Raw genomic sequence first — 13,949 nt, forward strand, 5'->3', positions numbered from 1 at the left:
GGAGAATGGTGCAAGACAGGGTGGGGAAAAACGGGAGGAACCCATGGAGATCCAGAGGGGAGAATGGTGCAAGACAGGGTAGGGAAAAACGGGAGGAACCCATGGAGATCCAGAGGGGAGAATGATGCAAGACTGGGTGGGAAAAAATGGGAGGAACCCATGGAGATCCAGAGGGGAGAATGGGGCAGGACAGGGTGGGGGAAAATTGGGGAAACCCATGGAGATCCAGAGGGGAGAATGGGGCAGGACAGGGTGGGAAAAAATGGGGGAAACCCATGGAGATCCAGAGGGGAGAATGGGGCAGGACAGATGGGGAAAAACAGGGGAAACCCATGGAGATCCAGAGGGGAGAATGGTGCAAGACAGGGTGGGGAAAAACGGGAGGAACCCATGGAGATCCAGAGGGGAGAATGGTGCAAGACAGGGTGGGGAAAAACGGGAGGAACCCATGGAGATCCAGAGGGGAGAATGGTGCAAGACTGGGTGGGAAAAAATGGGAGGAACCCATGGAGATCCAGAGGGGAGAATGGGGCAGGACAGGGTGGGGGAAAATTGGGGAAACCCATGGAGATCCAGAGGGGAGAATGGGGCAGGACAGGGTGGGAAAAAATGGGGGAAACCCATGGAGATCCAGAGGGGAGAATGGGGCAGGACAGGGTGGGGAAAAACAGGGGAAACCCATGGAGATCCAGAGGGGAGAATGGTGCAAGACAGGGTGGGGAAAAATGGGAGGAACCCATGGAGATCCAGAGGGGAGAATGGTGCAAGACAGGGTGGGTAAAAACAGGGGAAACCCATAGAGATCCAGAGGGGAGAATGGTGCAAGACAGGGTGGGGAAAAACGGGAGGAACTCAAGTCTGGAGGTGGGGCATCCCAGGGGCCGGCGGCAGGTTCGTAAGGTGAAAAAAGTTCGTAAGAAGAGGCAAAAAATTTCCGAACCCTGGGTTCGTATCTTGAAAAGTTCGTATGACATGGGGTTCGTATCATGAGGTACCACTGTATATGGAGTCTAGTGCTCTGGAAGTGGTAAAGAAGAGGTAAAAACTACATGTGGGCTCTGATTTAGCCTTTTGACATATCCCAACAACAATAGCAATAGCACCTAGACTCATAGACCACCCTATAGTGCTTACTGCGCTCTCTGAGCATTTTACAATGTCAACATATCCCACCCACACACCCCATAAAACCAATCGGGGTCCTCATTTTACAGATTCACAGAAAAATGGAAGGCTGGGTCAACTTTGAACCCATCAGGGTCAAATGTGAAGCTGCGAGCAGAGTTGCAATACTAAATTCTGACAACTGTGCTAACCAGGGCTCCTAATCCTATCACCATTCCTCATTTTGAAATAAAGCTGTAAAAATAAAAAGTAAAATGGGCACCATTTATGTTTTGATTTGATTTGTCTCTGAAAAGATGAACTCTAAAAAGACTTAGACTGGGAGACATGTTGGACATAATTTTCACATTTTACTGGAGCTAACAGCCACTCACTATGCTGTGTAGAGCAGTGTTTCCCAACCTTGGCAACTTGAAGATATTTGGACTTCAACTCCCAGAATTCCCCAGCCAGCAAACGCTGGCTGGGGAATTCTGGGAGTTGAAGTCCAGATATCTTCAAGTTGCCAAGGTTGGGAAACACTGGTGTAGAGCATTCACCAAAAATAGGACCCAGGAAGTTGAGCAGATCTGCTCTGAGTCACATCAGTGCCTTGATTATTCAGTTTCAATACAGAAAATGTATTTTATTTTCAATAAAAAGTAGAACAGTGTATGTAATCCAAGCATAAACCTGAATTAGAAATATTGCTTTACCTACCGCTAGATCATTTACGCAATGAAAGAAAAAACTATATACACTCAATAGTCACTCATGCATACTTAGTGTATCAATTAATTTTAATGTTATTAAGACAAACGCTTAAAATGTCTCATTATATCCTGCCATTCCCTTAGGGAATATATACTTTCTTGAAATGAGTTATAAAATATAAGGAAAGTCAGTAATGGCCCAAAGGCTACAACAGAAGTTTGAATTATCTGAACCCTTGTATTCATTTTTCTATATTTCTGTCTTTTCTTCTTTATTATTCCACTGCCTCTGGCAAGGAAATATGTTGGCAGAAGCTTTTGTGAAACAGAAACAGAATCAGATGTTAACATCTGCATTTGGGGCTATCTCTATATTTTTCATGTGTTAGTTTACAGTTACTGTATGTTGTCACCAGCTACTGTTTCACATCATCTACTACTAGATAATTTTTTAAAAATTTACTAATAGATAATTTTTTTAATAATCATTATGCTCTTCTTGAACAGGAATTGTATATGTTTCCTAGTTATAAAGATATAAAAACATCAAGTAAGTGCAGATTATAATATAGGGATTTTTTAAAATATATTCTTTGTATTGTATTATCTATTCCTTCTCTTGAAATAACTACGAACAGTTCTAACCCTCAGTTAGATACCCCTATACATTTTTTATATGCCAACCAAAGATTCCAGGTTTTTTTAATGCTACACAAGTAAACATTTATTTATTTATTTATTTATTTATTTATTTATTTTATTTATTCAATTTTTATGCCGCCCTTCTCCTTAGACTCAGGGCAGCTTATAACATGTTAGCAATAGCACTTTTTAACAGAGTCAGCATATTGCCTCCACAATCCCGGTCCTCATTTTACCCACCTCGGAAGGATGGAAGGCTGAGTCAACCTTGAGCCGGTGATGAAATTTGAACCGCTAACCTTCAGATCTGCAGTCAGTTTCAGTGGCCTGCAGTACAACACTCTACCTGCTGCGCCAGCCCGGCTCCATTAGAGGAAAAATATATAATTTGGTTTTGGTGTCCCAAATATTTCTAAAGGACAATTTACTATGCATATATAAAAGCTTATAGCTTCAGAAACTCTTGTGAAAGGAGGGAGGGAAATAGAGAAATATTTAGTACAATTCAAAGACAACATAAGAAAAAGTTGCTCATTTTAGTTATAGAGCCAATAGATACACTTGGTTCCTGCCAACTTTTGTGATTCACAAATAAAATAACAGGAGAGACAATGAACTCATTCCCTCCCCATCCCCATCATCATGATAGAAGTATATCTAATGAATTTGGGATTGATTGATAAAAATAATCTTACTGGAACCATATTATATCTTACGGTTATTGGTAGTAGGGACAGAAATCTATTTCAATAAAAGCATGTGGGTAAATTAATCAATAATGCAACACAAGTTATAGGAAGGAAATAAATATGCTGACCTCTGCTGAGTCTGCGGAGAGGGGCGGCATACAAATCCAATAAATAATAATAATAATATTACTTTAAAGTCTCCAGCAAACAAACATTTCCCTCTCTATGGAAGAAACTGTGATAGGAAAGGAGCAGGTGGACTAGAAAGGAATGGCCTCTCTGGTAAAATAGATAACATTTTTTCTCCTCTGTTAAGCATTTTGCTTGTATGACTCTAGGTAGATGGAGAAAATGTTTAATATTATGATGAAGTTATAAAGTAGAGGAGGTCTGCAAATGAAATAATCTTTTTCTTTTCAAACCTCTTTACAAGTCCTGGAAAAGGCTTTTAAGTGCCCGGTTCTATTTTTGAAAACAATGCTATACCTTTGGGGAAACTAAGCCATTATTAATTTACATGTGACGTTTTAAAGAAAAATTCATTTTGTGCAATATGTATTTTTTTCCCCGATGGAAATTTTCTAAGGTAAAAGCTTAAAATCCCAGAGTTCTAAGCAGTGGTCCTCGGGGATATTTAAAAGCCAGCATAAATGTTGTAGCAACAGCATGCTCACGTTCTTGCATTTCCAAAGCTATAAATCTGCTAACAGTTCCAGTGCAGGAACCATTGTGTGGACAAAGCTCTGTTCAGCTGTGCACAGCTTCTCCAGAAAGATCATTAAAAAGAAAAAGGGAATAAAACCAGCAAGTATTTCATCTTAGATGGCTGCCACAGAATGGAAAACAATAGCAGTGGGTATACAGCTTTGATTCAAGCAATTTGACATACTCCACAAGTCTGCTTACAACAATAGTTTTGAGTTGAACTTTAAAGCCCTCATAAAAAGAAAACAAGAAGAAGAAAGACAGAGAGAGAGACCAAAGGAAGGTTCCAGAAGGTATTACCCCTTCAACAAATATGCAGCTTTCTCACACCAGGTTTTTGTGTACAAGGGAGGGAAAGAGAGAAATGCATATAAACGCAATTCCATTTCTCATCTAGACCCTCTTCCTGGGCAAAGGTCAATATAGTGGTTGTGAACACACATTCATACACACCATTTTTTACATGTAAAAAGGACTGTGCTTTCAATGTGTCATTCCAGCCTCCATTTTGACCTTTTTGACTCCTCCTTCAAACACCTCTGATCTGTTCCGTTATTATTCTCTGAGTTACTATAACAATTTCCAGTCAGTAAGTTGCATGTACTAAATAAGTTAGTAATATGGCAGCTAAGTAAGTTGGCTTTGAATAGACCAGGTAGATTCTCTCATTTATGGAAAATATTTGCTTAAAAGTCTGCTGCTGTTGAAATTGAAAATCAGATCTACCACGACTAGCTTACATCACACCAACATTCTGCAGTCTGCATTGGTTGCTGATCAGTTTCCGGTCACAATTCAAAGTGTTGGTCATCACCTATAAAGCCCTTCATGGCACCGGACCAGGGTGTCTACGAGACCACCTTCTGCCGCACGAATCCCAGCGACCGGTTAGGTCCCACAGAGTGGGCCTTCTCCGGGTCCCGTCAACAAAACAATGTCGCTTGGCGGGGCCCAGTGGAAAAGCCTTCTCTGTGGCAGCCCCGGCCCTCTGGAACCAACTCCCCCCGGAGATTAGAATTGCCCCCACCCTCCTTGCTTTTTGTAAGCTCCTTAAAACCCACCTCTGCCGTCAGGCATGGGGGAACTGAGATATTCTTTCCCCCTAGGCCTTTACAATTTATGCATGGTATGTTTGTTTGTTTGTATGGATGTTTAGTTTTACAATAAGAGTTTTTTAGTTGTTTTTAGTATTGGATTTACATGATGTTTTTTATTACTGTTGTTAGCCGCCCCGAGTCTACGGAGAGGGGCGGCATAAAAATCCAATAAATAAATAAATAAACAGGACAATTCTCGTAATTGCTCTTTTTTAAATATGAAAGGAAGATGTGGATAAATGCTAAGAAAGAAAGATAGGCTTTGATTTACAGTCACAATTGAGTCCAACATTTCCGGCTAAGTAAGACAATTGTCAAGTGAATTGTGCCCCATTTTAATCACCTTTTTTCCACTGTGGTTAAGGAAATAATTGCAGTTGTGAAGCAAATCTGGCTTGTTGGAAGCTGTCTGGTAAGGTTATGACGATCATATGTCCCTGGGACAGTGCAACTGTCATAAACACATGCTAGTTACTAATTGCCAGTTACTAATAGATGACATGACCATGGGGATGCTGCTATGGTCAGAGGTGTGATAACCAATCATGTCATCTTTTTCAGTGTCATTGTAATTTTGAACAGTCATTAAATGAATGTTTGTAAGTCAAGGACTATCCGTACATTTAATTAAGGTTTAAACTAGTTTTATATAATGTGTATACTTTACATAAAAAGAACCTCATAGCTTTTGTTGGAAAAGATTCATGCTTACATAAGGTGTAAAAACTGAATACATTTATTTATCTCCTTAAAATGAGTTTCAGTTTTAATTTATCTCTTTCTCCTTTCAAGGGTACTTTAAATGATGCAGATGATCCGAGCACAAGTATTGGAGCATATCACTACATGCTAGAATCAAACATGGGGAAAACAATGCTTGAATTTCAGGTATTTGTGGTGGCCTTTATGTGATTCATTTGTCCAGAATCGTCAAGAAAGACAGGATGATTTTTATATGTACTGTTTTGTTTTGTTGTCATTTTTGTTATTTTGATGTTTCATCTCTCTAACTATGTCTGTTCAGTGAACAAACTTCCTTTAAATTTGTTTGTTTGTTTGTTTAAAAGTTTAGCTCTTACAGCTGTGTTCTTGGTTTCTATTTTCTTGTGTTCTTGTTGCTACAAATAGAATATCCAGATTAAGGGATGACTGTGTTTTACTGGAATAAATGACAGAACTTTTGCAGGGTGGACCATTGAAAATATTTCCTTTTGTGTAAGGTCCATGGCAATCCAACTGCGACACTCATGGTTCTATCACAATAATTTCATAAGTGTTATTGTTTTCAACAACCACTGCACTGAAGTAAGAGGAAAAACATAATTATTTTTGTAATAATTTATTTAATTTATTATAGTAAATGGCTATAAAATAATGTAGCATACCAAAAGCCATTTCCTTCAGTGGATGCACATCCAATAAATGTGTATGATAATACAACATTAACAGAAAATGGATTTGATGTTTGCAATGAATTAAAGCCACTTTTAAAAGGAGAAGTCTGTAGAGTTAAACCACCTATTGTAAAAGAAAAAAAAATAGAGAAATAGGCTTGCACTTAATTCTACTGCTCTAGACGAAAACATATAATAATATTTCTATGGTGATTTGCAGATGTGTAATCCATTGCTTGCATACCAAATTCTGCAATATTTTCACTTTACAAATGCTGTCCATTAACTACTATATTTTTCGGATATAAGACGTACCAGAGTATAAGACGTACCTTAGTTTTTGGGGAGGAAAATAGGGAAAAGAATTTGCTTACCAGATATTCATCTGGCTAGCATCCTTAATCAGGTCAAGTTCAGCATATTATTTTATCCCCTGGTTAGGGCTTTTAAAAAACCTTATTTGGAGAGAGTAACAATGAAAGAGCTTGCAAGCCAATAAGAGCTGGGAACATTGTTAGTACCTAGTTAGGGATGGAAAGAAACATTCAGAGCAAGTATTTATTTATTTATTTATTTATTTATTTTATTTATTTATTTATTTTGTCCAATACACAATGAGGGTTTTAGAGGGGAATATATCTATATACACATAGTAAAATACATGATGAAGGTTATAGAGGAGATACTCATAGTAAAATATATCTAAGAAATAATAGAAAAGAAGGTATAGTAATAGAACATATCAATGAAAGAATAGAAGAAGAGATATAGGAATAGAAGAAAGGTATAGGAGATATAGGAGAGCAATAAGACAGGGGACGGAAGGCACTCTAGTGCACTTGTACTCGCCCCTTACTGACCTCTTAGGAATCTGGATAGGTCAACCGTAGATAATCTAAGGGTAAAGTGTTGGGGGTTTGGGGATGACACTATGGATTCCGGTAATGAGGTCCACGCTTCAACAACTCGGTTACTGAAGTCATATTTTTTACAATCAAGTTTGGAGCAGTTAATATTAAGTTTAAATCTGTTGTGTGCTCTTGTGTTGTTGTGGTTGAAGCTGAAGTAATCGCCGACAGGCAGGACGTTGCAGCATATGATCTTGTGGGCAATACTTAGATCTTGTTTAAGGCGTCTTAGTTCTAAACTTTCTAGGCCCAGGATTGAAACTCTAGTCTCATAGTAGAGCAATGAAGAAAAACTATAAAGACAGGGTTTGGAAAACTATCTTTGCAGAGAGTAACAATGAAAGAGCTGGCAAGCAGGTAAGATCTAGGAACATCGTTAGCACATGTTAGGGCTGGAAAGAAACATTTTGAACAAATTAGAGCAATGAAAAAAACCCTGCAAAGACTTAAGGGTTGGAAAACATTCTTTGCAGAGAGTAACAATGAAAGTACCTGCAAGGAAAGAGCTGGGAAGATTGTTAGCACCTAGTTAGGGCTGGGGGGGGGGAAAGCTTTGGGGAGAAAAAGCCACATTCGGAGTATAAGACACACCCAAATTTGCAGCCTCTTTTAGGGAGGAAAAAGGTGTGTCATATACAGTACTCCGGAAAATATGGTAGTTGTTAATAAAACTCTATACATTTTGTAAACATGGATTGAAACCAGATTCTAGTCCTTGGCCTCTGAATGCATCCTCCTTATTATCTCCCCTCCATACCCCCATTCCCCCTAGGAGCTTATGATTGTGTTTCAACTTCTCCACTGGAATGGAAGCCTTAAGGCCCTGCGTGAAACAAAGTGTTCCCGGCAAGTAAGTAGCCTCCTAAAATGCAACACTATTTGTTAGTTATTCCCAGCATTTGTTTTAGAAAAGTCTACTTGAAGTTCTGCTGTGTACTGTGCTTCCTCTTTTCTATAAGTCATTTATTGTGGTTGGTCTGATTCAACTGACTAGCAATTTTCAAGTCCCAATTGCTTGAAAATGTTTAGTTTAAATTTACCACTTTTCCAACTGCCATTATTTGTAATCAGTGTTGCATCTTAAACATTGGAACATGAACTGGGCATCACAGCTCAGGAGAGCATTCATTGAAATTACAATATGGAGGCAGAGACCTCCCAAGAAAAATACTGTAAAAACGTATAATCCAAAATTGTGGACAAGAGTTGGGATGGAATCAGTAGGATCTACACATATAAACAATATAAAACTTACATACATAACACCAAACATTTAAAAAATGTAAATAAACACAAGAAATCTCTGATTTCAATAATAGATTGTTCTGGCTTATGTTGGTAGTAAACAGAATTCAGTAGGAAAAATTCATTTTGCATTAAACATATGCTGAGAAATATCGCATACAGTCCAATAAGCCTGTTTTATTTTTATTACTATAGGTAATTACTACGTTAATTAACAATCACAGCTAACTTTAGTTTTTGCTGATGGTAAAGTAGTAAGGAGGAATCTACCTGGAGAGAGCCTGGATTCCAATAATACTGTATCTAGATGAAAAAATGAAATGTTAATTCTGTAGCATCAAAAATCCCATTTTTTAAAGTACCATGGCAGCCCTTATTAACACAAGCCTGCACACCATTTGGTGATTATGCATAGACAAAAAGCATACAAAATGGCAGATCATGAACAAGTTTCAAGTTTCAAGTTTTATTGGATTTATATGCCGCCCCTCTCCGAAAACTCGGGGCGGCTAACAACAATCATGAAAATATACAATAAAATCCAATACTAAAAGCAAATTAAAACCCCTTAATATATAAAAACCAAACATACATACAAACATACCATGTATACAGTTGTAACGGCCTAGAGGAAGAAAAAAGTCTTAATTCCCCCATGCCTGGCGGCAGAGGTGGGTTTTAAGTAGCTTACGAAAGGCAAGGAAGGTGGGGGCAATTCTAATCTCTGGGGGGAGTTGGTTCCTGAGGGTCGGGGCCGCCACAGAGAAGGCTCTTCTCCTGGGTCCCGCCAAGCGGCATTGTTTAGTTGATGGGACCCGGAGAAGACCCACTCTGTGGGACCTAACTGGCCGCTGGGATTCGTGCGGCAGAAGGCGGTCCCTGAGGTAATCTGGTCCGGTGCCATGAAGGGCTTTATAGGTCATAACCAACACTTTGAATTGTGACCGGAAACTGATCGGCAACCAATGCAGACTGCGGAGTGTTGGTGTGACATGGGCATATTTAGGGAAGCCCATGATTGCTCTCGCAGCTGCATTCTGCACGATCTGAAGTTTCCGAACACTTTTCAAAGGTAGCCCCATGTAGAGAGCGTTACAGTAGTCGAGCCTCAAGGTGATGAGGGCATGAGTGACTGTGAGCAGTGACTCCCGGCCCAGATAGGGTCGCAACTGATGCACCAGGTGAACCTGGGCAAATGCCCCCCTCGCCACAGCTGAAAGCTGTTTCTCTAATGTGAGCTGTGGATCAAGGAGGACGCCCAAGTTGCGAACCCTCTCTGAGGGGGTCAATGATTCTCCCCCCAGGGTGATGGACGGACAGATGGAATTGTCCTTGGGAGGCAAGACCCACAGCCACTCCGTCTTGTCTGGGTTGAGTCTGAGTTTGTTGACACCCATCCAGGCCCCAACAGCCTCCAGGCACCGGCACATCACTTCCACTGCTTCGCTGACTGGACATGGGGTGGAGATGTATAGCTGAGTATCATCGGCATATTGATGATACCTCACCCCATGCCCTTGGATGATCTCACCCAGCGGTTTTATGTAGATGTTAAATAGCAGGGGGGAAAGGACCGACCCCTGAGGCACCCCACAAGGGAGAAACCTAGAGGTCGACCTCTGACCCCCCACTAACACCGACTGCGACCGACTGCGACCGACCGGAGAGGTAGGAGGAGAACCACTGAAGGACAGTGCCTCTCACTCCCAACCCCTCCAGCCGGCGCAGAAGGATACCATGGTCAATGGTATCGAAAGCCGCTGAGAGGTCAAGAAGCACCAGGACAGAGGACAAGCCCCTGTCCCGGGCCCGCCAGAGATCATCCATCAACGCGACCAAAGCAGTTTCCGTGCTGTAGCAGGGCCTGAATCCAGACTGCTGAGGACCTAGATAATCGGCTTCTTCCAAGGACCGCTGGAGTTGGAGCGCCACCACCTTCTCGACAACCTTCCCCATAAAGGGAAGGTTGGAGACTGGACAATAGTTATTAAGCACGGCTGGGTCCAGGGAAGGCTTCTTGAGGAGGGGGTGCACAAGTGCCTCCTTATAAAGGGCCGGAAAGGACCCCCTCCCCAAGGAGGCGTTGACAATCTCCTGGGCCCAGCTCCGTGTCACCTCTCAACTGGCCGAAACCAACCAAGAGGGACACGGATCCAGTAAACAGGTGGCGGAGCTCACAGCTCCAATGGCCTTGTCCACTTCATCAGGTGTCACCAAGTCAAACTCCTCCCAGACAGATGGACAAAGACGTTTAGCCCCAGTCACCTCGACTGACTCGTTGTCAGTCAACTCTGTTTTACAATTGAAGTCGAGGTCAGCTCGGATCCGAGCGATTTTATCAGCAAAAAACGTATTAAAGTCCTCAGCACTGCTCTGTAAGGGCTCCCCAACTCCCCCCTGATTAAGAAGGGAGCGGGTCACCCTAAACAGAGCGGTCGGGCGGGATTCTGCTGATGCAATCAAGGTGGCATGATACGCGCATCTTGCCGCCTTGAGCGCCACTTTGTAAGTCTTAATATGAGCTCTTACAAGTGTTCGATCGGATTCGGACTTACTCTTCCTCTATCGCTTCTCTAGACGTCTCTTCTGGCGTTTCAACTCCCGGAGCTCCTCGTTGAACCATGGAGCTCTACGGGGTCTAGTGCCACGGAGAGGTCGCAGCGGCGCAATTCGGTCAAGGGCCTCCGCTGAAGCCTTGTTCCAGGCCTCAGCCAGAGACTCTGCCGAACTGCGGACGAGTGTATCTGGAAGAACCCCAAGCTATAGAAATATGAAAGCAATAATTAAAAGGATTTTAAGATCTTTAAAGTACAATGTCTAATTTTATGACACTAGAAAATAATTCTGTCCCTGCTGTACATTAACCTAAAGCTTTTGGGTGTTCCTTCAAGTCAGTGATGGCTCCTGGTGACTTCAGAAACTGTTGCCTAGTATGGAGAGGGGCGACATACAAATCCAATAAATAAATAGATAGATAGAAAGATAGAAAGATAGATAGATAGATAGATAGATAAAAAATAATAAATAAAATAAAATAAAATAAAATAAAATAAAATAAAATAAAATAAGATAAGATAAGATAAGATAATAAAATAAAATAAAATAAAATAAAAAAAATAAAATAAAATAAAATAAAATAAAATAAAATAAAAAATAAAATAAAATAAAATAAAATAAAATAAAATAAAATAAAATAAATAAAATAAAATAAAATAAAATAAAATAAAATAAAATAAAATAAAATAAAATAAAATAAAATAAAATAAAATAAAATAAAATAAAATAAAATAAAATAAAATAAAATAAAATAAAATAAAATAAAATAAAATAAAATAAAATAAAATAAAATAAAATAAAATAAAATAAAATAAAATAAAATAAAATAAAATAAAATAAAATAAAATAAAATAAAATAAAATAAAATAAAATAAAATAAAATAAAATAAAATAAAATAAAATAAAATAAAATAAAATAATAAATAATTTTTAAAAAGAATGACCTTGACAGGTGAAAGAAGTGCAGATCTGCAGGGTTTTGAAACTATACCCTACCTTAATAAAAGTATTTTTAGCCCAATGTGGACTTTCATTCTTGGTCTGCTCTATGTCATGTGGCTGACATTGCAATATTCTTCGCAATGTTTTGAGAAGTGGTTTGCTATTGTCTTCATCCTAGGACAGAGAGAGACTGACTGGCACAAAATCTTCCAGGTAGTTTCACGCCTAATGCAGGAATAGAACTCACAGTCTCCTAGTTTCTAGTCTACTACCTTTAATCCAGTAATGGGCTACTGCCCCCATGGGTGGGGGGACAACAGTGGGGGTAGTAAATTTATGCACTATTTATTGAATACTTAAAAAGTTTTTTTATTGTCCTTCCTTTTCTAGTACCTTAGTATGATCCTTAATTATTTTTAAAATAGGAAATAATTAAATAGCATGTTTTTACCCATAAATACTTTAATCATTATCTAGAACTGAACTTTTATAGTGATTAAAGAAAATTGAGCTATTTGCCTAATCTGTTATCATACTGAACCTTGTGGGTTCAGTACAAAACCTTAAAATGTTACTGTGCTCCTCAAAAAATAATGCTGTTTATCATTTGTCCTTTTTGTGGATATTCAAATAATGTGACTTAATCAACTGAAAAAGAGTCCAAGCACCTATTTGAAAACTTATCTTGGTCAGTAAGCCACTCCCACCCAGTCACATGACCTTTAAACCACCCCTGGTCACATGACTGTCAAGCCACTCCCACCTGGTCACATAGCCGGCAAGCCACTCCTACTCGGTCATATGATCATTGAGCTAGACCCATGCAGTAAGCCATGGCCACAGTGTGGCAGTACAATTTTTGGCAGCCCATCACTGTTTTAATCACTACACCAGACTGGCTCCTAGCCCTCTTAATTGCTCATAAAGCTCCTACACCACTAGAACTGCAGTTCATGACATGTTTCTTTGGTGGTCTAAGTTACCTGGTTCTCCAACATCTATATTTTAGGAGGTGTTTAATTTTCTATATTGACTGCTAACTCTTCTTTTTGGGGTGGGTGGGTCATAGGAAGTGATTTCCTACTATTCCCAATACAATTTGGATGAACGGATGAGAAGTCATATGGCACTAGACTGGCTGATGAAAGAGCAAGACATTCCGGGCATTATATCACAAGAGCTACAAGTGGCACTTAGAGAGCTTGAAGAAGCAAGAAAAGCCGGGCAAGAGTTGCGGTTTCACAAAGAAAAAAAAGAAATCCTTAGCCTGGCACTGAGTCAGCTGTATAGCGATTCTGCAACTACCTCTTCCAATGATGATCGCATGAGCCTAGCCCTCAGTGGCTATCGTTAGTGTACATTTGAGAGATGGGATTATTGCATGGCTGCATCTTGGTTAATCACGCCAACAACAAGTAACTGTTTACCTTACTTAGTGTACCGTGTAATGTACTAAGATGAAAGTCTCCAATTTCTTCCTTGATGAGAAGAAAGTATCCCAAGTACTAAAGGATTTCTTGTATAGCAAACTTTCCAGGAAGTAAGAAAAGAACATAGGGTTCTGTTCAGATGGGCAATGCCTAAAACTGACATAATACAATTTGAGAATGGACCGAGGGATTTTTTATAGTAGCTACCTAAGTAATAGTAAGATTTAGGGTTCCAAATCTTTAAGAAGCACAGTTAGTTAAGTATTTTTGATCAGAGCTTTCGGTGTATTAATTGAGTTTATTTGCTGGGGAGACACTTGAGAAAGAAGTAATATCCTTGCAAAATGCAAAAAAACCCAAAACTGTAGTAAATTTACTAGTCTTTTAAAATAGAGAACAATAAAGTTTTCATATTAAAAATAGTGACGTGTTCTCAAAAACCAATGAGATCATTTTAAAATATACTTAGTTGTAGCAAATCTATATCAATTTCTTTTGACCTAAAAAAGGGGTGGGGGAATTTA

General features: G+C 39.5%; 1 protein-coding gene across 1 annotated transcript in view; it reads left to right on the forward strand.

Annotated features, from left to right (window-relative positions):
- LIX1 (limb and CNS expressed 1) overlaps positions 1-13,938 on the forward strand; it is a 45,112-nt gene extending 31,174 nt beyond the window's left edge. The window contains exons 4-6 of the mRNA XM_070736334.1: positions 5,743-5,838; positions 8,025-8,102; positions 13,065-13,938. Coding sequence (XP_070592435.1) covers positions 5,743-5,838; positions 8,025-8,102; positions 13,065-13,349 — 459 coding nt within the window. The 3' untranslated portion in view covers positions 13,350-13,938. The remainder of the gene's footprint in view (positions 1-5,742; positions 5,839-8,024; positions 8,103-13,064) is intronic.
- The last annotated feature ends 11 nt before the right edge of the window (positions 13,939-13,949 follow it).

Source organism: Erythrolamprus reginae, chromosome 2 (assembly GCF_031021105.1).
Source record: "Erythrolamprus reginae isolate rEryReg1 chromosome 2, rEryReg1.hap1, whole genome shotgun sequence".
NCBI classification, from domain to species: domain Eukaryota; kingdom Metazoa; phylum Chordata; class Lepidosauria; order Squamata; family Dipsadidae; genus Erythrolamprus; species Erythrolamprus reginae.